The sequence below is a fragment of the Martes martes genome (genome assembly GCF_963455335.1).
Source record: "Martes martes genome assembly, chromosome: 5".
NCBI classification, from domain to species: Eukaryota; Metazoa; Chordata; class Mammalia; order Carnivora; family Mustelidae; genus Martes; species Martes martes.
In genome coordinates, this window is record NC_137892.1 from 19,658,090 (window position 1) to 19,683,747 (window position 25,658).

General features: G+C 50.8%; 1 protein-coding gene across 1 annotated transcript in view; it reads left to right on the plus strand.

The window, feature by feature from the left end:
- Positions 1 to 25,658, plus strand: part of ADAMTS2 (ADAM metallopeptidase with thrombospondin type 1 motif 2) — a gene marked incomplete at both ends in the record, with an annotated part of 216,512 nt that overhangs the window by 170,406 nt on the left and 20,448 nt on the right. The window contains 6 exons of the mRNA XM_080804804.1: positions 4,188 to 4,293; positions 4,984 to 5,127; positions 5,562 to 5,694; positions 6,963 to 7,076; positions 21,395 to 21,540; positions 25,152 to 25,327. Coding sequence (XP_080660930.1) covers positions 4,188 to 4,293; positions 4,984 to 5,127; positions 5,562 to 5,694; positions 6,963 to 7,076; positions 21,395 to 21,540; positions 25,152 to 25,327 — 819 coding nt within the window. The remainder of the gene's footprint in view (positions 1 to 4,187; positions 4,294 to 4,983; positions 5,128 to 5,561; positions 5,695 to 6,962; positions 7,077 to 21,394; positions 21,541 to 25,151; positions 25,328 to 25,658) is intronic.

Consider the following 25,658-nt stretch of genomic DNA (forward strand, 5'->3'; position numbering starts at 1 on the left):
TGTATATATTGTGAAATGATCACAGTAGTCCTAGTTAATATCCATCACCACACATTGTTATAAGATTCTTTCTTGTGATGAGAACTTTTAAGACCTACTCTCCTAGCAACTTTCAAATACACAATACAGTATTATGAGCTATTGTTTCCATGCTGTATATTACATCCTCAGATCTTATAACCAGAGGTTTGTACCTTTTGACCCCCTTCATCCCCTATCTATGAGTTTGGCTTTTATTGATTGATTGATTTATATTTTGGATTCCACATATAAGTGAGATCACAGCGTGTTTGTCATTCTCTGCCTGACTTATTTCAATTAGCATAATGCCCTCAGGGTCCATCCATGTTGCTGTGAATGGCAGAATTTCCTTTTTATGGCTGAATGATATTCCAGTGTATGTATACTCCACGTCTTCTTTATCCATCCATCCACTGATGGACACTTATGTTGTTTCCATGTCTTGGCTATTGTAAATAGTGCTACAGTGAACGTGGGGGCTGTAGATAGCTTTTCGAGTTAGTGTTGGTGTTTTCTTCAGATAAATACCCTGAAGTAGAATTGCTGGATCGTAGATAGTTCTATTTTTAAATTTTTCAAGGAAGCTCCATACTGTTTTTCACCAACAATGCGCAAGGGTTCCATTTCCTCCACATCTGCACTAACACTTGTGATCTCTTAGTCTTTTTGATACTAGCCATTCTAACATGTGTGAAGTGATACCTCATTGTGTTTTTGACTTGCATTTCCCTGATGGTGAGTGATGTTGAACATCTTTTGCTCTACCTCTTGGCCATCTGGATATCTTCTTTGAAAGAATGTCTATTTAGGTCTTCTACCCATTTTTATTTTGGGCTGGTTGTTTTTGGTATTGAGTTGTTGGAGTTCCTTATATATTTTGGATATTAACCTCTTATCAGATAGACAGTTTGCAAATATTTTTTCCCATTTTGAGAGAGGATGTCATGGTTGGAGACAACAAGAAGGGGCTTCTGCAGTGCTGATACAGTCACACAGGTGTGATCCTTTTGTGATGGTTCATTTATTGTATCCTAGGACTTGTGCATTTTTATGGATGTATATCACAGTTCAAAAGAAAGAACTTTGAAAAGCCATATAAAATATACATTCAGAAGAGTGGACCCATTTTACCCCATTCCCATTTTCTATAGATAGTCATATTTATTAGTTTCTGGTTGATCATTCTGGTGATCCTTTTTATAAAAATAAGTATACTTATATAATGTACATGCTCATTACATCCACCACTTCCTTCCATGAATTTTTTTTTTTTTTTAAAGATTTTATTTATTTATTTGACAGATAGAGAGATCACAAGTAGGCAGAGAGGCAGGCAGAGAGAGAAGGGGAAGCAGGCTCCCCGCTGAGCAGAGAGCCCGATGCGGGGCTCGATCCCAGGACCCTGAGATCACGACCCGAGCCGAAGGCAGCGGCTTAATCCACTGAGCCACCCAGGCGCCCCCTTTCCATGAATTTTTATATTTCCTGCACTGCATCTTTCTCCATTCTTTTGGCCTTTAGCTTCTTTCTGCTGCCCACTTGCTCATATCTGCGTAACTAGGGAGACTTCCCAAGTGACCCTGACCAGAGCCCAGACGAGTTTATGTTAACAAAACATCTCTCTGGCACTACAGCTGCCCCTTTTGCCACACAGATTGGTGCCAGAATACGATTCAGGTGGTAACATGGAGTGGGACTCCAGATCCCACCGAGCTCAGGGTAAGGCTCCTGGTTGGTGTTGGTGCCTCTTCATTCGGAGGAGCTGCTAGTTCCCTATCACAGAAGGAAGCCCAGTGACAAATAGTGCACTCTGTCAGCACTTTTGTCCAGGTGAGAGCTCTAACAGGAGCAACTGTTCCACAGGGAGAGAAACCATCATAACCTCTATAGCAGGTGAGTTCCTCCTCTGTTTCAAAATGAGAAAGCACACCTAAGGATGGCCAGACTTTTTTTTTTTTTTTTTTTTAACTTACACCATGAAAAAGTCGACCAAGATGCGAAACAGAATTAGAGAACTGACTCTGGAGGAGAGAGAGATAATTTGGAATCTGAGGAAGAATTTTTTTTAAAAAAGTAATAGTTCCCAGAATAGTTGAGAATATACATTCCATAAACCCAGCACAGGTTGCTAGGAAGAATTAGAGAGCAGCAAATAATTTTTATGAAACTAAAGATATAATGGGTAAAGTTGAAAATTCAGAAGCTGAAATAAAAAGTCAAGGGCAGGCGTGCCTGGGTGGCTCAGTTGGTTAAGCATCCAACTCTTGATTTCAGCTCAAGTCATGATCTCAGGGTTGTGAGATCGAGCACTACATTCAGCACAGAGTCTGCTTGAGACTCTCTCTCTCCCTCTCCTTTTGCTCCTCCCTGGCTTGTGCATGCTCTCTAAATAAATAAATAAATAAATAATCTTAAAAAAAAAAAGTCAAGGGCATCCAAAAAGATGAAAATAGAACGAAGACAAAGAAGCTCAACCCAAGAGGTACGATATCTATCTAGTAAGATTTCCAGAAAAAAAAGAGCAATAGCAAAATAAAATAAGCAGGAAAGGTATGAATAAAAACATAAAGACACTTTTGCAAACCTTCAGATCGTAAAGACCCGTGTAATATGCTCGGTAGTGTGAATAAGCACATGCAGGCTTTGCATATAACAAAGAGAAGATCTCAAAGTTTGGTTCTGGGACACTGACTGCAGAGTAATCATCTTAAAATCTGCAGAGCAAAAAATATTTTAAGATACAGATTTTCCTGTTTGTGACAGGGAGAAAGGACAGTGGTTCCATTACGGTGCTTTTATAGACAAGTATAACGCCAGCAGCACACCCCAGGTCACCAGGCCCTCCTTCCTTTCTTCTCAACTCTTTAACAAATTGCCTTGGGATCTCCCCGTGGGGTCTGTGAAAAGTGAGGCTAGGTCAGAGTTCCAAGGGCAGAGGTTCCTTGCTTGGTGGGCCTCTAGGTCGTGTCTCAGCATGCACTCTGCATACACAGTTCTGTATGCACTTCTTTGTCTTGTCCAGGGGCAAGTAGCTAGGCCCCTATTCCGTGGTTTTCCCCAGTGGTAGGTGCGGTCTCAGGATCATGCCCCCCTGCACCCTCCCCCTCATCACCCATGGGAATGCTGTCCTCTAAGGCTTCCCTGGAGATATCTGAAGAACAACCCACCCTCAGATCAGATTCAGCCCACCCAGGGGATTTACCTGTTCCATAGGCCGACCACCTACAGGCCTTCTCCCCTACTGCTTGGGCTGTTCTAGCTCAATCCTCAGTCCTCTCCTTGGTCCCCTCACTATTACCTATGAATTCAGTGGCTCTTTCTAAGCCACATGAATGGGGATGAGGCTGGCCTGGCTGGGGGCAGGGGGGTCCTTGGGCATCTGTGTCAGGGGGATGTGGCCTACCTCAGCCAGCCCTCCCCAGTCCTGCTCCCCACCCTCCACCTCTGGGGGCACCTTGCTGCATCTGGCTCCTTCCCCACAGACCCCTGGAAGAGGGGAACACTTCAGAAGGAACATGGCTCATACTTTCCTCAGCCAGAGTGCAGGCTCTCTGACTGAGAGCTCGGAGAGCCTTGTCTGCAGCTGGTCTACTCCTCTGTCCTCTCGGCTGGTCCTAGCTGCATGACAGCAGGGCAGGGTGACCTGCTGGCTCTTGGCCCTGGCCTCTGCCCTTGAGCAACTTCAGGGGTTTGCCCTCACTGCTCCCTGTGTGTGCTATGGAAATGGGTCTAGCTGTGGTCTCACAGGACCCGGGGAAGCCACAGGGGACCCAGGGACGACCCTCTAGAGGGGTAGTGGGCTCAGAGAGCAGTGTTCCTACAGCAGTGGGAGGGTGTATGGAAGGCACATGTTTCTGGGGGGCCAGAAGGTCACTCAGCAATGTTGGAAGATGGGAGAGGGCAGGAAAGAGAATAGCAGGCAAGAAGCTGCCAAGGTGGCTGGGAGTTCTAGCACCTGAGACCCGTACCCGGCAAGCTGACCCCGGCTGCAGTGTGGACATGGACGGGCAGGGCTGAGGCCAGCTGCCTGGGGTGCATGTCACCTGAACTGTGCCAGTGGGGTGCAGTTGGTTTGGCTCATTTGCTCTGGGGATGGTGGGGGGCATTGGGGCCAGAGCCCCTCTGATTCGGGCACGGAGCTAGAGCCGCCCTTTGTCTCCTCCCAGGCTATGCTCCTGTCACTGGGATGTGCCACCCCGTCCGCAGCTGCACTCTGAACCACGAGGATGGCTTCTCCTCAGCATTCGTGGTGGCCCACGAGACCGGCCACGTGTAAGTGGCTTCGCTGTCCTTGTTGTGTGGGGAAAATCGAGACCCTCTGTGCCCTGGGGTGGGGGCAGGGGATGCCCTGTGTGCAAAGCACCTGGGGAGTAAAGTCCCGACCCCAGCACGGCACAGGCCAGGCCTGAGGCCCACGTTCTGCTGAGGGAACAAATCAAAGGGCCAAGCGGGTGCTGGGGGCCTTCCAGGCATCGTGCCACGCAAGCCCCTGGGCAGGGTGCCTCTTTATCCCATTTTACACACCAATAACTGGGGCTCTGAGGGAGCCCTGCCCGGAATTAGAGCCAGAGGCGGGGAAGTCACGACTCCACCCAGGTGTGCAACGCCCAGGCACCCTCTGAATTTGGGGAAACTTCGCAGGGCAGGGCTTCGGGGTCCATGCAGGGATGTCAGCCCACACTGCTTGAGTGTGTGGAGGCTCCAGCTGCGGATGCCCCCGCCTCTGCTGCCTGCTCCTGAAACAGCGACCCCTGGTGGGCAGGGTGCCGAGGGGCAGCCTCTGGACCCAGTTTCCCAGGTGCCCCTGGCTTTAAGAATCCAGCTGGTGGAAACCCTGGCTTGGGGGCAGGCAAGCAAAAGCCCTGGGGAGCCGCTGGGAGGGTCTGGGGCACCCCACCCCCAGCTGCCCGGTCAGTGCAGCCCGGGGAGGGTCCAGTGAGGCGCCCTTGCCTCCCTGCACAGGCTGGGCATGGAGCACGACGGGCAGGGCAACCGCTGTGGCGACGAGGTGCGGCTGGGCAGCATCATGGCGCCCCTGGTGCAGGCCGCCTTCCACCGCTTCCACTGGTCCCGCTGCAGCCAGCAGGAGCTGAGCCGCTACCTGCAGTGAGTACCCCTACCCCCACCCCTCAGTGCCAGCAGCACGCCCCGAAGCCCTGGGCTCGGCTCTAGGAGGACGGATGCCCCAAGCCCCGCCCTGGGCCTGGGCCCAGCCCTAGGCCTCAGACTTCAGTCCTGCAGCCCGAGGTGCAGGGGAGGGAAGGGAGAGCAGCGCAGGTCAGTGTGCATGGTGGGGGAGGTCCCACTGTCTGGGGCGGCATCCTTGAATGGAAGGTGGGCACACCAGCTGTACCTTTAATGGGATGTCCGGGGAACTTACATCAAGGAGAAGAGATACAGCGGGGACACTGAGGCAGCTCGGCTGAGGGCTGGAGGTGCAGACAGGCCCCCCACCATGGCTTCAGAAGGGGCTGCAGCTGCCTCGCAGTTGGCCACTCCCCGCTGAAGGCTGCTTGTGGCGGCCGCGTGTCCCCTCACAGCTCCTATGATTGCCTGCGGGATGACCCCTTTGCCCATGATTGGCCGGCGCTGCCTCAGCTCCCAGGGCTGCACTACTCCATGAATGAACAGTGCCGCTTCGACTTCGGCCTGGGCTACATGATGTGCACGGCGGTGAGTGTCCGAGCACCCCTGGGTGCTCCTGCTCCATCTGGGCTGGCTTCTTAGGAGGTGACTGGTGTTGGGGTGGCTCCTGAGGGCAGGGCGGAACTAGCCTCCAGAACGGCAGCCTCTCCCTCTGCACCCACAGGCCCTCACCTGCTCGGCACCCAGTGCCTACCCGGCCAGGCCAGACATGGTCCTGGTGACTGGCCAGGGGATCTGCCAGGGATGGGGTGTAGGGGAGCTGTTGAGGCCCTGTGTTGCCTGCAGCGTTCAGAGGGCTTCCCTGAGAAAGAAGTGAGGTGTAAAGGCTATGCAGGAGGAGAGGACATTCCAGAAGGCAGGAATCATGTGCAGAGGCCTAGAGGTGTGGGCACATAGCAGACAGAGGAGCAACCAGTTGTTACTGGCGTCTGGCGCCAGGGCAGAGCCAGCAGCAGGAACCCCACTCATCAGAATGGACTGTATCTGCTGATGGGGCCCACCCTGTCCAACGCAGTGTGGCAAGAGCATTAGTGTTCATTAGCATCTGACCTAATGCTCCTCTCAGCCATAGGAAGGAAGGAAGCGAAGTATTCCCATTTTAGAGATGAGGGGACTGAACACTTCAGTAACGTGCCTAAGACCACAGAGCAAGCAACCACTAATGCAGGTGGTCTAAGCTCTTGCATGGCTGCCTAAAGAGCTTGGTGAGCTTGATTCTCATTGCAACAGGGAGCTCTAGAAATGTTTCAAGTGGGGAATGGCATGGCCAGGTCTGAGTTTCAGCTGGATCCCTCAGGGACATCCTGGAGGAAAGGGTATGCGGACAGCAGGCAGAAAGGCCAGAGTAGAGGTGACTGTGGGGTACAGGGAGCAGAGGCCAAGGCTGAAACAAAAGAAGGGCAGAGAGGCGGGCTTCAGGAGGTAAAGTCCTCAGCAGGGGTACAGTAGGTGCCCGTGGGGCCCTGCAGTGACAGCCCCTCCCAGCCACTCCTACCTGACCCAGAGGGATGCCCACCCAGCCTTCCTGCTAGCTACACTGGCTCCCAGCTGTCTCTCCAGGCAGGCCAAAGCCTGGAGGCTGAGGTGGGGAGAATAGCCGGGACAGGAAGCAGCCATTGCGTTCTGGAGGTCCTCACGGCCTCAGAGTCACATGGGGATCAGGGCACCACACAGGCCTGTGTGGGGCAGCCAAGCTGTGCCTGTGTCCAAGAGGACCCTGGGGGACAAGGGTGGGTCCCAGGGGGGCGGGCCCTGCAGTGGGAGGCAACTGGGCGAGCTGCAGTGCTCTCTTCCAGTTCCGGACCTTCGACCCCTGCAAGCAGCTGTGGTGTAGCCACCCTGACAACCCCTACTTTTGCAAGACCAAGAAGGGGCCCCCCCTGGATGGGACCATGTGTGCACCCGGCAAGGTGAGTCGGAGCAGAGGGCAGGCAGTGTGATATGCACAGATCTCGGGATGGGCAGTGCTGCATGGGTGGGGAGGAGTCTGAGGCCTTCTCAGGGGACCCCTGCCTCCTTTCTAGTAACTCTCCTCACGAGACACTCCAGAGTTTCTGTGCCCTCTACTTCCAACTCACTAGTTCTCTATTGGACCAAACCTGATGTCCCAAAGACCTGATGTCCCTGTGCTTCAAGCAGTGCCCTCCCCCTTGCAACTTGGGAATCCCCTCCTCTGAGGAGCAGCCTTCTGTCCCCCAGTGGACACTGTGAGTGTCTGGGTCACCTTACTTTAAGGCCAGCACTGGGGGCTGTTGGCCACTGGGTTCCGAGGCTCAGCATCAGGCTTAGCCTGTCCATCCTTGGGGCCTCCATGTGTGCCCCCTGGAAAGCATACTTGTCCCTTGAGGCAGCTCTGTGGCTGCTCCCAGCACCTGCCAGCACCCCAGGCCCATTTCCCACTGTCCAGCGATTTGAGAGGAGATGGGCTTTTCTCATGGTGTCCTTTGGCCAAAACTCTGGGCTTGATTCTCATAGGCTCAGATGAGAGCACGTGCCAGCTCTTCAGCTAATCACCCGCTGAGGGATGGCTTATGCCGATGAGCCTGAGCCTGAGTCACGGGCAGCCCCGCGCACCTGGCAGGGTGAGGAGTGGGGTGTTTGCTCCAGCTCACAGGGCCCAACATCAGGCCTGCAAAGGCCCCCAGTCACCTGCGCCTGAGCTGCTTCTATGTAGGTCTTAAATTCTGGCTAATTTTAGTTCCTGGTACACCTTCTTAAAGATAGATACCCAGACTCACCTCTGCAGGTTTGGTTTGAGGTGAGGATCAGAGATTGTGCTGGTTTTTGGGGGTTTTTTTTGTTTTGTTTTATAAATTATGGCAAAATGCCATTTTAACCACAGTATACAAGTAAGTGGCTTTTTAGTACATTTGCGGTGCCCTGCAGCTGTTACTATATAGTTGCGGAACTTCTTCATCACCCCAAAAGGAGACCCCATTAAGCCGTCACTCCCCATTTCCCTCCTGTCTCCAGCCCCCGGCAACTGCTATTCTGCCTTCCATCCCTGTGGATTTGCCCATTCTGGAATCCCATAGAAGCAGAATCATACACGTACACCTGGCTGCTTTTAAGGTTCATCCGTACTGTAGCACTCCGCTCCAGGACTAGACCATACTTTGTTTACGCACTCATCTGTCAGACATTTGGATTATTTCCCCCTTTTAGTATTGTGAATAGTGCTGCTATGCACATTTGTGTACGGATTTCTGTTTGAAGATCTGGGAACAGGTATTTTTAAGGGTGCGCCTAGGTGACTGAGCTGTGCACCCTCCCGCCCCATGAACTGTTAGAAGTTGGAGGTGGGATGTTGTTTTAATAATATGCCAGGGACCTCACGAAGCCAGAACCAACCATGTAGACCTCCTCCCCACAGGAGCTTAGTGGAGGGAGTGGGGGCCTGGACGCATTTGCCACAACCCCTGTGATGAGCTCAGTAAACACTGGGCTGGGGGCTGAGTCCAGCTCAGCAGGGTTTCCTATCCCTCCCTCGTCCTCACTTTCTTCCATCCCACCCTGCACAGAGAGAACGTGGATGGAGTGGGAGCTGACCCTACACAGGCATACCCGCCCAGGTTTGCATGGCTGGCTTTTCCCCACAGGAGCCCCAGCCGCTGGGAGAAGCTGGGCCAGTGAATGCTTGCGCTTCTCGCCGTTTGGCTCCCTTTCTCTTGTGGGGCAAGGGGAGGGTTTGGTGAAGAAGATGCACAGAGGTGGACAAAGTGCTTCTCCTCACAGAAACCACTGACCTGGCCATTGCCCTTCATTCATTTTAGTGGTGGGATCCTTTGTTCATTTAGCCCAGTACAGACAATTACATTTTATTTGTTTAAAAAAACAGAGCTGTGCTGGGCGTGTTGGGGGCAGAGCTGGGGCTGGGCTCAGCCTGCCTCGGTTCACCATAGCACAGGGCGCAAACTGACCCAGATCAGGAATTCTTGATGCGTGAGGCTGTGAGTGGAGGTGCAGAGGGAGAGGCAGGGGTGCCTCTGGGGGGGCCTATCAGGCTCCTCTGCCTGTGTGTGTTTGTATTTTTCAATATGTTACTCATTACTACATGCAGTTTTGTGTTTGGAAGGCAGCCCTCCCTTACCTTTCCCTTCCCTGCAAGAAAAGCCACAGGGGCACGGAGAGAGGGGAGTGAGGAGGGAGCAGGGGGAGGTTGACTGGGTTGGAGAAATAGCAGGACATCTCAGGGTTGAGGACAGTGAAGAGTTCAGCTGTCCGTCTGGGGGCTCCAGCCCCGGGCAGGGGGTGCCAGAGCTCAGGCTCGGGATGCAGTGTGGCTGCCTGGGATCCTCACTGTACACACTGTCCAGCAGCTCCTCCCAAGCACGTTGTTCCCCCTTGGCCTCCACAGCCAGACTGTGCCCCTGCTTACTCAGGTTGCCATACCCACCATTTCCCAGAGATAGAACAATCTGGATCTATATTCCACACACACGGTGACTTGGAGAGAGCATAACAAAGAGCCACCCACCTTCCAACTTTTGGTTTCACAGCTCATTCACAGTCTGCCCTGGGTTTGGACACCGTGGGGGCCAGGTAGGTGGTGGGGGGTGTTGGCAGCACTCTTGGGATTCAGGGCCCCTGGCCTCAGAGAGATGAAGCAGAGGGGATTAAGGTGGTAAGGAGCAAGAGCCAGTGGTGCACAGCTCTCCCACAGAGTCAAGAGGTGGGCTTAGCCGAGAGGGGAGAGGTGAGCATGTTGCCCTTGGGCAAAGAAACGGGCAGTGGGCCTGCGCATCTGGCTGCCTGGTCACCTCAGGTCCACATTCATTCATTCACATCCATTGCATGTGTCAGCCCCCTCTGCCTCCTTCAGACCTCACCATCTGTGGGCGTCGGCCATGAGCTGGAAGAGGTGGCTGCGACAGGTAGTGAGGACAGGGCCCAGGAGCGGCCCGTCAGGAAGCTCAGAGAGGCTTCCCTGTCACCGACCGCCACTGAAGCCCAGCAGTAGGGGAAAATGAGCCAAGCAGTCCAGGTGGAATGTCATACAGAGCGGGGAGCCTGGTGAGGAAGGCGCGGGAGGGCAAATGAGATGGGGAAGGGTGGTGTTTTAAAATACGGCATGTTAGTATAAATGGCGGGGTGAGGCCAATAGACTGGAAGATGATTACCAGTGGAAGAGAGTTTGTATCTCACAGATCCCAGAAGGAAGGACTGCGGAGCCGTGCATAGAAGCACCGGGGTGGGTCAGGAGGCAAAGGATGGGGGGGTAACTGTGGTTTCTGTAGAAAGGGAGGGGCAAGGCAGGGTAAGCAGGCTTCGGTTTGGCCAGTGTGAATGATGTCAGTGGGCTCTGGGCTCAAGCCCTTAGTCGTCTGGTACCTGCCCCTAGGGTGACAAGAGGATGTGTTTGGATTGTAACCCCTGGGTTGGCTGGTTTGCATTTAAAAGTCACACAATTGCATGAGTTGTTTACTGTCTCTAGAAATTGGCTGATCCTGAGAGGGGCAGTCCCTTTAGGGTCCAAATCCAGAAAACAAAAAACACAGTTACTCCACATGGCTCCCTAGGAGGCCCTGGTGATAGTCCACTCCTGTCCCACCTGTTCAGGGTGCTGGCAACAGGCATGCCTTGGATAGGTTAGAGCAGGGTCAGGCCCAGCACAGAGGGTGCTCCCAGGTGCCTCTGCCCTGCAGGCCGGGTTGGTGGGCTCACCTTGCCCTCCCTGCGTGAGCCAGGGTCAGGGCAGAGGGCGACATGCCGGCCCAAGGAGGGGGGTCAAAGATGGCTCCTGCCTCAGTGTGTCTGTGGGCAGGGAAGTGTCCTCCATGTGCTCTCACATTAGCATGCGGCATCTTGGGGAAGTGACACGCACCCCCAGTTTTCATGAATTCTGTTTCAGAGACACAGGCCCAGTGGAAAGGCCCCGAGATGCTCCTGTGTCAAGCTTCCTGTTTCTCTGCAGAAGGGGCGGGCAGGCATAGTGACAGGGATAGCCCAGGATCTCAGTCTGGGAGTTGGAGCCCTGGGTCTCCTTCCTCAGGTGGGACCATGAGCCATCTTTTCTCCCTCCAGCAAGTCACCTAAGTGTCCAGCTTACTGGCCCTCACAGCTCAGGCTTCTGGCCTGTGTTCCCTGCTTGGGACACACTGTTTAAACAGGCACTTCCTTGAAACAGAGCAGTCCTGCCTGGCAGGCTTTGAGAGCAACCCAGCAGAATTCTCGGCCCCTGCCAAGTGCTCTCCATGGTACTTAGCTTGCGAGCAGCCCCGTCAGCTTGTCCTGGGCTCAGAATTCACTCAGGACAAGCAATTTTGTGCTTTTAAATGTTCAAGCCTCTCTTTCCGTTCCATGAAATATTTGTAGGCATTTAGACATATGTTTATAGAGCATTTAAAGAACGTTAAAGATGTTTGTTTAAAATAATAGTGCTGAGGTATCAGAGTATGAAACTGTTCGTTTGGGTAATGTTAAATGCTCAGTCATCTAGGAGGAAATAAACCAAAATATTGGAAGGATGGCTTCTGATTTGTGGAATGAAGGGTGATTTTTCCTTTCTGTCTTGCTTCATATTTTCTACAAGGCATGAGTATTGCCTCTGTGCGTTTGCAGCTGAGTCTGTGGAGGAGGTTGTCCCTCACACTGCGGGCCTGTGGGATGTTCTGAGTTGTCCTGGACCCAGCTCCCTATTTCCAGACTTGGAACTGATTTGTCCAACAGGGACAAGGAGGCCACTCTCTGGCTTCCTCCACCTTCCAGGTCCTTGGTTCCCTCCACCAGCAGTGGCTTAGAGGTTGGGTCCCAGTCCCACCCTTCAGAGATGCCAGGAGCACTCCCTCCCTCTGTGTCCTAGTCAGCTCGGGCTGCTGTCACAAAAATGCCATAGACTGGGGGCTTAAACAGCAGTACATATTTCTCACAGTTCTGGAGGCTGGAGTTCGAGGTCAGGGTGCCAGCATGGTTGGGTTCTAGTGAAGGCCGCAGAATCTTCTTTCCCATGTCTTCTTATAAAGGCACCAGTCTTAGAAGGGGCTTTACTCCTGTAACCCAGTCACCTCCCAAAGGCAGCCACCTTCTAATATCATCACATTGTGCCATAGGCTTTCACATATGCATATGAATCTCACATAGGAATTCACATATGAATATGAAGGACACAGACATTCATTCCACAGCATCTCCTTACCTGGGCCCTCTTCTTTGTCTGCCAGCCACCCTCCTGCAACTTGCACCACCAGCTAGGGGTACACCAGCCAGCATTTCTGTGGGCTCTTCCCTTCCCTTCCATGGTTGAGTGAGGGGCACTTTGGGGTGAGAGATGGAGTAACTATGGCCCAGAAGGACATGACCAGCATCAGCAGTGGCCTGCAGCCAGGCCTGCCTGACCCAGGCTGTCCAACCCTATGCCAGCTTTGTGACGATGGAGCCATTGACCACTTGCCCAGAGCCCAGGAAGGGGAATCCAGAGGGCGACAGCCTCTGTCACACCTCACAAGGGCTGACACTGGTGTGAAGGCAGGTTTGGCACATCCCAGGAGGGATGCCTGGCAGTGACTTGGGCATGGAGATGACAGCCACAGCCATCTTTCTGGGGAGCGCTGGCAGGATCACCATCTCTGGGGAGAATGAGGCATCAAACAGCTGTACTGCCACAATATGGAGCTCAGTAGACCCCACCCAAAGCTCTGGGTTGGCACAACTTCAGAGTTGGCTTAACCAGGGGTTGGCTGTGGTTGGCCCCAGGAAAGAGGCATGACTCTGGGCGAGGCAGCACACGTTGGCTGTGGGCATTTCCTGGAGAGGGACTCAAGTGTGAGCATGAGCCTGGAAGGGGTTATCTCTTCCGGCGTCTGCTGCATGGGATGTGGGCGAAGGAATTGGAGTGGTGATGGGCCTCCCGAGCAGAGGCATTCCCAGAGGCTTGGAGGAAAGACAGTGTGGTCTTCTCAGAGAGCAGTCAGCTCCAGGCACCTGGCATGGTGGCGGGATATAAAGCAGGAGGGGTGAATAGGAGCCAGTCATGCAGGGCCTTTGATGCCAGGCTGAAGAGCTGGTCTGAATCCTGTAGCCCGGGAAGGTTTTGAGAGAGGAGCAGAGGTGAATTTACTGTGAAACTTAGGATGTCTAAGCTCCGGGGCCTCTCACTTTCACTGGCTCCCTTAGGCCCCAGGAGGGGCCTCGCCATGTGTTCACATGGTCGTGTGTTTTCATAAATTTTGCAAAAGTAAGATATTTTAACCATAATCAATTAAGTTCACTTTTCTTTTCCCTCCCCGTTTCCCTCCAGTATGTATCTGTCCCTGGCTTTAAAGTGGCAATGGGTGCTTTGTGGCTTTGGCTAAGGAGAAATTGCATTTGAGGTCTGGTTATTGGCTCATTTATGTAGCCTCAGAATCTTTCTCATACAGTTAAGTTACTGCAGCTGTTGAGGTGCAGGAGTAACATCCAGGGACACTCCTCCCACCACGTTGCCAACTCACTCAGGGTCCCTGTGGAACATGTGCGGTGTGTGTGACTCATCCTCCTCAGATCATTGGACAGAAGGAGCCTCAGCTGGGCCTGAGGTCGTGGTGGCTTCCATATTGACAAGAGTTTATGTTTGCTTGGGGTCTGTCTTGCAGATGGGCTCCCTGAAACACAGATCCGACTTGGATATGTCTTTAAAAAGGCTAAGTGTAACCAGATGGTCTGCTTGTGGAAAAGCTGTCCACGCCTCACAACATATGTATTACAAAGTGTAAGGGGTGCTAAAATAAAATCTCAAAGACCAGGAAAGAAATCTGAGTGCAAATGGGATGCAAAAAGTTTATTCGAAATGTTGATGAAGCCTGAATATGCCAGTTGCCCTGCAGTTTTGAAAAGTTGTTCTGGAACGCTCCAATAAAATAAGGGAGAAGTGCCAGCCTTCCGATTTGGATAGGTGGATAAAAGTACTTTCTTTTGTCATTTTCAAATTTATGTATTTAAAAAATTCAGATAAAAATTAATAGAAAACAAAAGGGGAAAAGAGAGTGAAGAAATCAGGAGAGGTAACTCCGATGTCAGAAATTTAACTGTTACAAGAAAAGGTTTCAGATCCAACCCAAAGCAGCCGGTCATTAGGCGGAAGAGATGAATACCATAGGGAAGTAACTGACAGGTTCTTGAAACATTTGACAATCCAGTTAATGAAAGGGAGTAAATCTGATGAACACATGGGAGAAGCATTTAAACTTCTTTCTGACTTGACATGAAATGTTGACAATGTTGACAGTAACAAAGTCAACAGCAACAGTTACTGAGTGCTACCTTTAAAATCAGGCTCTGACCCAGAAAACTCCAAATGCCCTGAAATCCACATCCAGAAACAAACTGGAGCGCAGAGTCTCTAGATTCCTTCCTCTGAATGTTCCCATGACGCCACCAACAACTTCTCTAAATTATCAATAATTTTAAAAAGAGAATATGTCCCTCAATGTGCTAGAGCCAGGGTTGGCAAACTATCACACATAGACCAATGCCATCTGCCACCTGGTCCCCCCCCCACACACACCAGTTTTATTAAGATGCAATTCACATTCAAAATTGCCCACGTACAGGTGCCTGGGTGGCTCAGTCAGGTAAGCATTTGACTTCATCTCAGGTCATGATCTCAGGGTCCTGGGATTGAGTCCTGAGTCGGGGTCCTCACTCAGTGGGGATCCTGCTTCTCCCTCTGCCATCCACTCCCTTTGCTTGTTCTCTCTCTCTCTCAAATAAATAAATCACTTCTAAAAACATAAAACGAAATTGCCCATTTTGAAGTGTAAAATTCGGTAGCTTTCAGAATATGCACAGAGGGCCGCCTGGGTGCCTCATTTGGTTAAGTGACTGCCTTCGGACTCAGGTCATGATCCCGGAGTCTCTTGGGGCCTGCTCAGTGGGGAGTCTGCTTCTCTCTCTGATCCTACCTACCCCCTCTTGTGCATGCTCTCTCTCAAATTAAATAAATAAATAAATAAATGGATATGCACAGAGTTGTGCAACTATCACAACTATCAAGTTTTAGAACATTGTTGTCACTCCAAAAAGAAGTGCCATCCCCATTAGCAGTCTCTGTGGTTCATCCTCTCCCCTCAGCCCCACCCCAGTCCCGAGCAATCACTAATCTGTTTCTGTCTCTGTAGATTTTCCTCTTCTGGACATTTCTTATCAATGGAATCAAATAACATGTGTCCTTTGTGTCTGGCTTTACTTAATTAGCATAATGTTTTCAAGATTCATCCGTGTTGTAGCATGGGTCAGTACTCCATTCCTTTTAGTGGCTGAATTTTCATCCATCGTATTGATACGTGCTGTTTTATTCATCCATTTATCAGTTGATGGACATCTGAATTGTTCCTACTTTAAAGCTATTATTAGAAATGCTGCTGTGAACATTCCCATGCAAGTTATGGGCGGAATGTGTCACTTTCCTTGGATATGTACCTAGGAGTGGCATTGCTAAATCTTATGGTAGCTCTGTTGCACATTTTGAGAAACTGCCAGACTGGTTCCCAAAGCAGCTGCACCTTTTTTACATTCCAACTAGCACTATGTGACAGTTCTGATTTTTCCACATCCTCGCCCAAACTTGTTATCATCTGTGTTTTTATTGTAACCATCCCTGGGGATGTGAAGTATCATCTCGTCGTGGTTTTGATGTGCGTTTCCCTAGGGATCTATGATGCTGAGCATCTCCTCACCATGTGCTTAGTGATGACTCATATATATGTCTTGGGAGGTCAATGTCTATTTATATCCTCTGTTAATTTTTTAATTGACTTATTTATCTTTTATTTTTGAGTTATGGGAGTTCTTTATATATACTGAATACAAGTCACTTATCGGGGTTAGCAGATAGATGGTTTACATATACTTCCCCCTCCCCCTGTTTTGTGAGTATTCTTGTCAATTTCATGACACTATCATTTCATGCACAAAAAGTTTTAATTTTGGTGAGATCCAATTTATCTATTTTTTTTCTTTTGTTGCCTGTGCTTTTGATGTTATATCTAAGAAACCATTGCCATTAGGTCAGGAAGATCTATTCCTGTGTTGCATTCTGAGGATAGCCCTTACCTTTAGGTTTGTGATCCATTTTCAGTTGACTTTTGTGCAAGGTGTGAGGTAGGTGTCCAAGTTCATCCTTCTGCATGTGGACATCCAGTCATCTCAGCATCATTGATGAAGAGGCTGTTCCCTTTCTGTTGAATCATCTTGTTACCCTTGTTGGAAACCAACTGACCACTTTTAAGTGTTCATTTCTGGACTCTGCATTCTGTTCCCTCGGTAGGTTTGTCTATTCTAATGGCAGAGCCACACTCTCTTGATTACTATAGTTTCGTATTAAACTTTGAAGTAGGGAAATGCAAGTTGTCCCACTTTATTCTTTTTCAAGATTATTTTGCGTGTTTCCTGTCCTTTGACCTGTCAGAATGGCTAGAACCCAAAAGACAAGAAATAAGTATTGGTGAGGATGTCCATATCAATTTTAGGAGGAGTTTTTCAATTTCTGCAAAACTGCAGCAGGAATTTTGATAGGATTGCATTGATTCTAGAGTATTGACATATTAACAGTCTGATTCATAAACATTGGATGTCTTTCTGTCTATTTGGATCTTTATTTTAACAGTGTTTTGTAGTTTTCATTGTGCATGTTTTATACTTTTGTTCAGTTAATTACTAAGGCGTTTTCTTCTTCTTTTGATGCTATTGTAGATAGATTCTCAACTTCCGGTTCATTCACAGGATTAACTGTTCATAGACATACAATTGATTTTTCTATACTGATCTTGTGCCCTACAATCTCACTGAATATCTTTATTAGATCTAATAGATTTTTAGTGGATTCTTAGAAGTTTCTATATGTGAGATTATGTCATTTACAAATAGAGATAGTTTTACTTCTTCTTTGCTAATCTGGATGCCTTTTATTTCTTTTTCTTGGGCTGCTTGTCCTGGCTAGAATTTCCAGTACAATGTTAACTAGAAGTCTTGGTCCTGATCACAGGGGGAAATCGTTCATTCCTTCTTCATTAAGCATGATGTGAGCTCCATGGATAGTTCCTCGATGTTCTTTATTAGATTGAGGAAATTCTCTTCTGTTCCTTGTCTGACGGGGTGTGTGTGTGTGTGTGTGTGTGTGTGTTTTCAGGAAAGTATGTTGGCTATTGCCAGATTTCTTTTTTTGAGTCTTGAGGCAATCATACAGTGTGTTCCTTATCCTATTAATATGGCTTATTATGTTGATTGATTTTCAGATATTAAACCCTGCACTCCTAGGATAAACTTCACTTGGTTGTGGTGTATAAACTTTTAATATGCTGTTAGATTTGGTTTGCTAGGATTTTGTTGAGGATTTTTGTGTCTGTTTTCATAAGAGATATTGGTCTACAGGGTTTTTTTGTGGTGCCTTTGTCTGGTTTTGGTGTCAGGGTAATGCTAGCATCATAGAATGAACTGGGGAATTTCTTTTTTCTTCTGTATCTTGGAAGAGTTCATAAAGGAGTGGTGTTAATTTTTCTTTAAACATTTGGTAAAATTCACCATCAAAGCCATCTAGGATTGGGCTATTATTTGGGGGAAGTTTTAAATCAATCATTTAATCTCTTTACTTATTATATGTCTATTCTGGTTTTCTGTATCTTATTAAATCAGTTTTGGTAGTCCGTGTTTTTCTAGAAAATTGTCCATTTCCAGCACTCTGTTTTTTTTTTTTTTCATGTGAATTTGAATTATTTTTTGGCATTACTTGCTTTCTGCCTGAATAATTTCCTTTAGTATTTTCCTACAGGGCAGTCTGCTAGCCATGAATTCTCCTGTTTTTGTTTGTGTGGGAATATTTTTATTTCACCTTCATTGTTGAGTGATAGTTTTATTGGTTATCCTTGGTTAACGCCACTGCCTTGACCTCCATTATTTCTGAGTAAACGTCAGCTCTTGATTTTATTGGGCTTTCCTTATATATGATGAGCCATTTTCCTCTTGCTGCTTTTGGCATTTTCTTTGTCTTTCACCAACTTGAATATCATGTGTTGGGGTATAGCTGTCTTTGCATTTATTCTACTTGGAGTTTGTTAAATTTTGGGGGTGTATTGGTTAATTTTTTTACCCCATCAAATTTTAGAAGTTTTCAGCCATCATGTCTCTGAATATTTTCTGCTCCTTTTTGTCTCCTTTCCTTCTAACACCTCAGTGACCCCCTCCACCATGTTTCCCAGAAGTCTGTTTATTTTTATTTGTTCTCTTTTCTCCCCACTCGTCAGATTGCAGAATTGCTACTGATCTGTATTCAAGTTCATGGGCTCTGTCTTCTGTCAGCTCAGATCTACTGCTGAGCCCTTGGTGAATTTACCACTTCAGTTTTTGACCTTTCAACTCCAGAATTTCTGTTTACATTTTTTGTAGTAGTTTCTGCCTCTTTCCTGATGTTCTCTCTTTGGTGAGACATTGTCCCTTCCTCACCTGCAGTTTTTTAGACATGGTTCCCTTTTGTTCTTGGAGCTGTTTTGAAATCTGCCTGCCAAGTCCAACATCTGGACCTCCTCAAAAGTAGTTTCTGTCACCTGCTTACTTTCCCACGTGTGGATCACACTCTTCTGTTTCTTTTCATGTCTCAGAAATTTTGGTGGAACTGGAAATTGTGGATAATATATTGAAGAGACTCTGGATGTTGATGATGCCCTGGACCTTGTCGTGCTGTTGTTCGCTTGTTTATTTGTGTAGCAACTCGGCTGCACTGTTTCCATAAACTTTGTTTGCCCTGCAGTGTGCAGCCACTGATACTGCCCCCAACCCAGCGGCCACAGCCTTGGGCCTGTGCGTCGTCTCCCTGACCAGACAGCCCCCCACTCCCACCCCAGGACAGTGGTATTCGCCGTTCTCTCTGTCCTTCTCTGATTTTCCTGGTAAGCTTCTGGCTGTTCCATCTCTACGGGTGTCACCCAGTTAGTTTTCACTAGCGGCTAACTGGTTTCCATGTGATTTTGAGCATGCTCTCAAGTACAACTTATCCACGGTATGATCCAGTGAAATTCTGAGCCTTTCACAGAAGCAAGATGTTGCCAGTCTTTGAGCCTTGCTCAGACCCCAGGAGGGCCCTTAGCTCTTTTTCCTTGGTTCTTTCTATTATGCTTTTGGTTGTTTTACCAATTTACTTACTGCTGCTAGCATCTTGGAACTTCTGGTCTCTTCTTAGTTGCTCAACTACCAAGATTTCTGTTGTTTTAGACAATGCCTGTAGGTATGAGCTTGCACATGCTCCGCTCCAAATAAGCTCAGTCCTTTTAGGGAGAACTGTGGAACTGGCCATTCTGCCTCTCCCTCTAGGAAGACCACTGCGCCACTGCACTTGAATGAGGGAAAAGGTGGCCCACTTCTCCCAGAGTGACAGCTTGGCCTACGAGTGCATCACTGGTTGTGGATGGCAGCCCCTATTCTTCTTGGATTTTTCTTTTTAGAAGGAGGCCTCTGCCCTAGAAGCAAGCTGGGAAAGGGGCTGTCAGGGTCCAGTATTCTTGGCCTGACATCTCTGGGGTAGAGTCTTCACCCAGCAGTGGGAGCCCCGGTCCTCTTGGCCTCTACTGCCTGGAGTTGACTTTCTGCAGCACAGAATTATGAATTGGGAGGTGCCAGTTGGCGTGCCTTTTCCTGGGTCAAACCGTAGCCCCAGACTAGCAGCAGGGAGGATAAATAGTTCCATCTTCTAGGCCATAAAGCTTCTGGACCCCTGAACTGGGGAAGGTATGGGCAGCAGTTGTGGCCAAATGCCACAGACTTCCACTATTCTTACCAAGATTTCATAGATGCTCTTGAATACACGTTTCTCCCTTTGTTGTATCGACTTCAGGACAACTTCCAGATACTTTAAGTGGTTGTTATTTTTAAAAATAACGCTCACCAGTTCAACAATTATCTTCCTGAGGAGGGAGTTCACTGACCTCCTTATAGGTCCCCTATAGACGTTTCCACTTGCTGCCTGTTTTCATAAATCAGGTTTTATTGGGACACAGTCATGTCCATTCACTGATGTGTTGTCCATAGCTGAGTTCATGCCCCAGGGGCAGAGCTGAGAGTTAAAACTGAGATCACGTAGCCAAAATAGCCACCGGTCCTTACAGAGATAGTTTGCCGAGAAATGGTGGCATTATTTTTCTATTCTCCGTGTGGAAGACAGACCTGCAAAATGACATCCTGAAACCAGACAGCAGCCAGGGCACCTGGAGTCCGTCTGCCTCCTGCACTCATACCCACGGCTCGGGGGTCAGATGAAGAGGGGATGGACAAGTAGTATGCCGTTGGAACTGCAGGAGAAGTTGTGTCAGTTGGTTCATTTGAAAAACATCCTTGTTATCTGCTTTTGGTTGTGTGTCATATTGGTCCATTGTTAAATTTTTAACTTTTTGTGATATCTTTTCTTGTTCTATATCAGTATTCCATTTTAGATCTGATGCAGTATTTTTACATGTTGTAATCATCTTCCTAAAGTGGTCCTAAGTTGTGTAAGCGTCCTCCCTGTGGGAGGCTAGAGAGCAGTGTGAACACATTCGAGCTGTAGGTCTGTGTTCCCTGAGTGCCGGTGTTCTGCCCACTGCATTCATGAATGTTTACTGTGTCAGCTTGTCACCCGACCTTCATTTCCATTGTATGTCCTTTAAACGTAAGCAGGGGGGCGCCTGGGTGGCTCAGTGGGTTGGGGCCTCTGCCTTCGGCTCAGGTCATGATCTCAGGGTCCTGGGATCGAGCCCCGCGTCGGGCTCTCTGCTCAGCAGGGAGCCTGCTTCCTCTCTCTCTGCCTGCCTCTCTGCCTCCTTGTGATCTCTCTATGTCAAGTAAATAAATAAAATCTTTAAAAAAAAATAAAATAAAATAAACATAAGCAGGTAGGTTCTGTACGTCTCTGGAGTCACTGGCCTGACCTGCTGGTTGTTTCTTCATGAATTGCCCTCTGTGGGCATGCCTTTGGCGTCACCCAGAGACACGGTGTGGGGTGTGGGACAGGCTCGGGCCAAGAGGACAGAGTGGGCTTGACAATACATGGAGGACTGTGGGTGGCCAGGGGGAGGGGAGGACTGTGGGCGGCAGTTGGGGGAGGGGAGCAGGGCAGGCCAGCATCTTGCTGGGACTCCTGACAGGGCTCTGAGCTTCTAGAGGGTGTGGGGTGCGCTCTTCCAGTGCCTCCAGGGCCAAGCAGACATCAAGGGAACAGCAGACTGAAGAGTATGGGGCATCCAAGTGGCCCTGGAACAGTGGGTCATAGGAGTGACCTTCTGTCTTGCAGCACTGCTTTAAAGGACACTGCATCTGGCTGACCCCTGACATCCTCAAACGGGATGGCAACTGGGGCGCCTGGAGTCCGTTTGGCTCCTGCTCGCGCACCTGCGGCACAGGCGTGAAGTTCAGGACCCGCCAGTGTGACAACCCACAGTGAGTTGGCCCCACTGTTTCCCACCCTCCTGTGTGGTAGCTGAGGTCCCCAAGGCCCCTTGCCAGCCAGCCCTATCCTGCAAGGCCGCCATGGCTGTCCACCACTTCTGGAGAGGGTGTGAAGGCAGGCAGCCCGGGCTTCTCATCACCATCCCTGGGAGCAAGCAGAGACTCAGAGAGGGGAGGGTCTTGCCTTAGATCACACAGCCTGCTGGGGCAGAGCCAGCCCTGGACACCTGCAACCTTGTCTCCTAGGCCGCTGGCCTGGGGCCATTCCCCCCGACCTGGCACACCGATCTAGAGCACACCCTGCTCTAGATACTGACTTACTCAGCCCTTCTTAGTCAAGGACATGGAAGACAGAAGGTGTAGCAGCAATGGGGTTAAGGAAGAGGGCTCTCTTGGGCTCCCAGATGCCAGGCAAGAAGAAGGGTCAGCAACATGCCATCCTGGGCATGTATGATAGGGGTTGCTTAGGGAGGGTGCCCCCGTGCCTGCCAGGCTCCCACCCCCAGCTGTGCTCCTCCTCCTGCCTCCTATACAAACCCCAAATTCTGTGCTCTATTGTCCTCCCTTAGGTTCCTTTAATGCCCCTCCATGACAGCCCACTCTGTGAATATCTCAAAGGTTTGGGCCTCACCAGTCCTGCACCGTGCCTCGCCCAATGCACTGCCCGGGGAAAGGGAGAGCTCACAGGGAGGGCACACAGGTCTGTGTGTGTCCCCTGGGCCCCTGCAGCACTTTGTGATGCAGGGTGCCTCAGTGAGCCCCACGGGCCTCAGGCAGCCTACTTCATGGATTGATTGTGGGTGCACGTACAGTCATACAAACAGGACCCCCCACAGATGACCACTCGCTCTGGTCTTCCACCTACTCTAGGGAGGCCCCACAGCTGCCAGAAGACGTATGGCTTTGTCTTTCTTTGGCTTGCTTGGTGTTTTAAAGATCCTGGTTTACAGGAAAATATAAAAATATCTGGAATTTCACATTTTAAAAAAAAGAGAGAGAGAGAATCTTATTTCCAACTTCCAGATTGGGCATCCCTGCAACACCAGGTGGAAATACAGGCCTGGGCGATGGGCGATGAACGACTCAGACCAGCCCCTTCATGGGGCAGCCTGACCCAGCCATCTTCATTCACCTCTTCCACCCACTTGGACCCCCTCGATATTTGGGTTGGGGCCCTAAGCCTGAGTCCTAGGTTCATCACCCTGCCTTGGATCCTACCACGGCCTTGCAGGATTGGGTATGACTTTATGTTCATGTGTGTTTTTCTCAGGGAGCAGAGCTCTAGTTGCATATCAACTTCTCAAAGGAGCCCGTGACCCCAAAATTTAAGCCTTCAGGCACACGGGCCCTCGGGCCCTTCCAGATAGGCTGGGTTCCAGCCTCTGCTGCAGTTCCCACACCCTGCTTGGCCAGGCCCCAAACCAGCCCCCAGGGAGCCAGAGGGGGTCAGCACTCTCAGCTCTGGGCAGAGAGGTTGAGTCCACATTGGTCTGGAAGGGACTGTGCCCTGGGGTCCAGCAGTGGGAAAGCCCAAACCCCAGGGGCACCAGCTCATGCCTGGAGAACTATCTGCCTGCTTCTGACCAATTCCTACCCAAGGGCTCCAGGCCCCATCCTGGTAAGGTGCAAAGTACCCCACCCTGCTCTTTTCAAGCAGTCCTGGGGCTATTATGCCTGCCTCGGGATGACAAAGGAGATTGATAAGACAGGATGTTAGGACCCCGGAGGCTCTAGGGTGCTGGGTGAGGACCACCAGGGTTCCCAACCCACAGCACAGTGCCTGGCATGCAGCAAGGCTCAGGACCTGTGATGAGTCTCTCCTGCCTCTTCATGTGCTGATGGAGTGACTTGGGTCCAGGCTGCACAGCTGAGAGGGCAAATCTGGCCCAGTGCCCCAGCGACCAGGCCCTGAAGCCTGGTGCCTAACTCTGGGCACTTCGGCTCCAGAGGACTCATCACCAGGCCAGTCTTGAGGTTAGGGAGGTGGGCTCCATGTCCTTCTGTCCTTCTGCACCTGTGTGCTCTAGGGAGTTTCTACTCCAGCTGCCCCAGCCTCCTTGGTGGCAGCAAGAGACCAGCGCAGCTGTGACAGGAGCTGTCTGTTCGTGTCAGCCGTCAGGCCCAGTGTCAGTGCTCCCTCCGCAATAGTGACGGTCAGACAGCACTGTCAGGGAGCAGTGACAACTGTTCCCACCATCATCAGGCAGCTGCAGGGCCCAGAGCCTTTCAGAGCTCCTGGGCTCCACGCAGCCTCTGTGTCAGTAGCCTAGGCAGGCCCCACGTGCCTCCTCTTTCGTGCATCCTCCCCAGGGGTGACGGGGGTGACCGTGAGCCTGCGCACTGTCCCAACTATAGCTGTGGCTCCCTGTTTCTCTGTCTGCATCCTTTCCTGAAGCACAGAGGCCAGCGTGGCAACGCTGCACAGTTCCCAGCTGCCCCTGCTTGCTGGCCTGGGCTCCGTGTGTCCTTCGTGCTCGCCACTCTGTGACCGCAGAACCACAGGCGGTCTAGTCTCCAGCTCTGCACTTGGTCTTCCTTGCCCACCTTCCCTGAATTCTCCAGCCTACTTTCTAGTTTGGAGTTTGCATGGCTCTCCATTGGAACCAGTACACCTCCTTCCTGCTGCTCCCTACTCCTATCGAGGGGATGCCCTTGTCGGTGACCCCCATGGGTAGTGGCCATGGTGTAAATCTCAGAGCTGCTCCTTTTTTTCATCCACCCCATCTTGGGTGTCTCCTGCTGTTTTCTCCACAGGTGTCTTATATCACTTTTCCCCACCACCTTCCCTCAAGAACGTGGCCCTGGGGAGGGGCCTCGAGGATGCCAGCCTCATTCCTTGTCCACTCTGCTGTGCCATGCACAGCCGTACTGACCACCCTGTTATGTAGGTAGGGTGTGACCCTTGCCCAAGTCTCCAGTGGGGCCTCAGGTCCTGCTCCACACTGCCACGCCAGGCAGATGGCGGCGCTGAAGTTCCCAGCTCTTCTTGGGGTGCAGTCCCACGGCCGGCACCTTTTCTGGCCCTTGCCATGGGGCTAGTGCTTTGTGGGTGAGTGCTGTTCTCAGAGAAGTGAGGGGATTAGGGAAAGTCAGCCCTGGGTCTCTGAGGTGGGGGGAAGCCAGAGAATAGTGTCTGCTGCATTCCCGACCCTTGTTGGGAACTTACGCAGCAGGATTCTGCTGGTTTGGAATTGTTCTTTGAGTTCCCACCATGGGTCAGGCACAGTCCTAAGCCCAGATGTGGAGGAGACTCCCTCACCTCCTCCATCTTGGGATTCATGTCTCAGGAAAGGCAGAGCCAGAACAGCCAGCCATAGCCCACTGTTGGTTCAGTCACAGTGATGGGAGCTGGGCGTGGGGGTGCACGGGGGCCCAGCTGATGCTGCCTTCCTGTGGGGGTCCCAGAGGGAGGGATTACCAGTCCCTTTATGCTTCATGGATGAGGGGGATTGCCTGGGCCCTGCAGCTAGAACAGGGCAGGGCTGGGTCCCTTCACTCTGCACAGCTGCCTCCCACACCTGAAATTCAGGACAAGTGGCACCCCATGTGCTGGCCTCTTCCTGGTGGCACGGAGCTACAAGGCCTTCCTCTTTCTCCTCCAGCCCAGCCAACGGGGGCCGCACCTGTTCAGGCCTTGCCTACGATTTCCAGCTCTGCAACTCCCAGGACTGCCCTGATGCCCTGGCTGACTTCCGTGAGGAGCAGTGCCGGCAGTGGGACCTGTATTTCGAGCACGGCGATGCCCAGCACCACTGGCTGCCCCACGAGCACCGGGACGGTGAGCCCCCAGGGACAGAGTAGAGCAGGTGCTCAGCGGCAATGCCCCAGGTTGTGGACAGGCTAAGGCTATCAGCAGAGCCCACGGGGGCCCAGTCCGAGAATTTTTAAACATACCGTAGGAGTGGGTGCCAGGACAGACAGGGTCCCCATCCTGGAGAGGAGCTGCAGTCTGGAGGGAAAGGCCGTCAGAGCCTCTGGGATCTGTGCCAACATCAGCCTGGCTCCGTTGGGAAAAGCTCTTCCTAAATCCAATAGCCTGGGGCCAAAGGCCTCAAGGCAGACTCGCCAAGGGGGTTGTAGTCACCTGCCCCCTTTCACTTTCTGTCCCA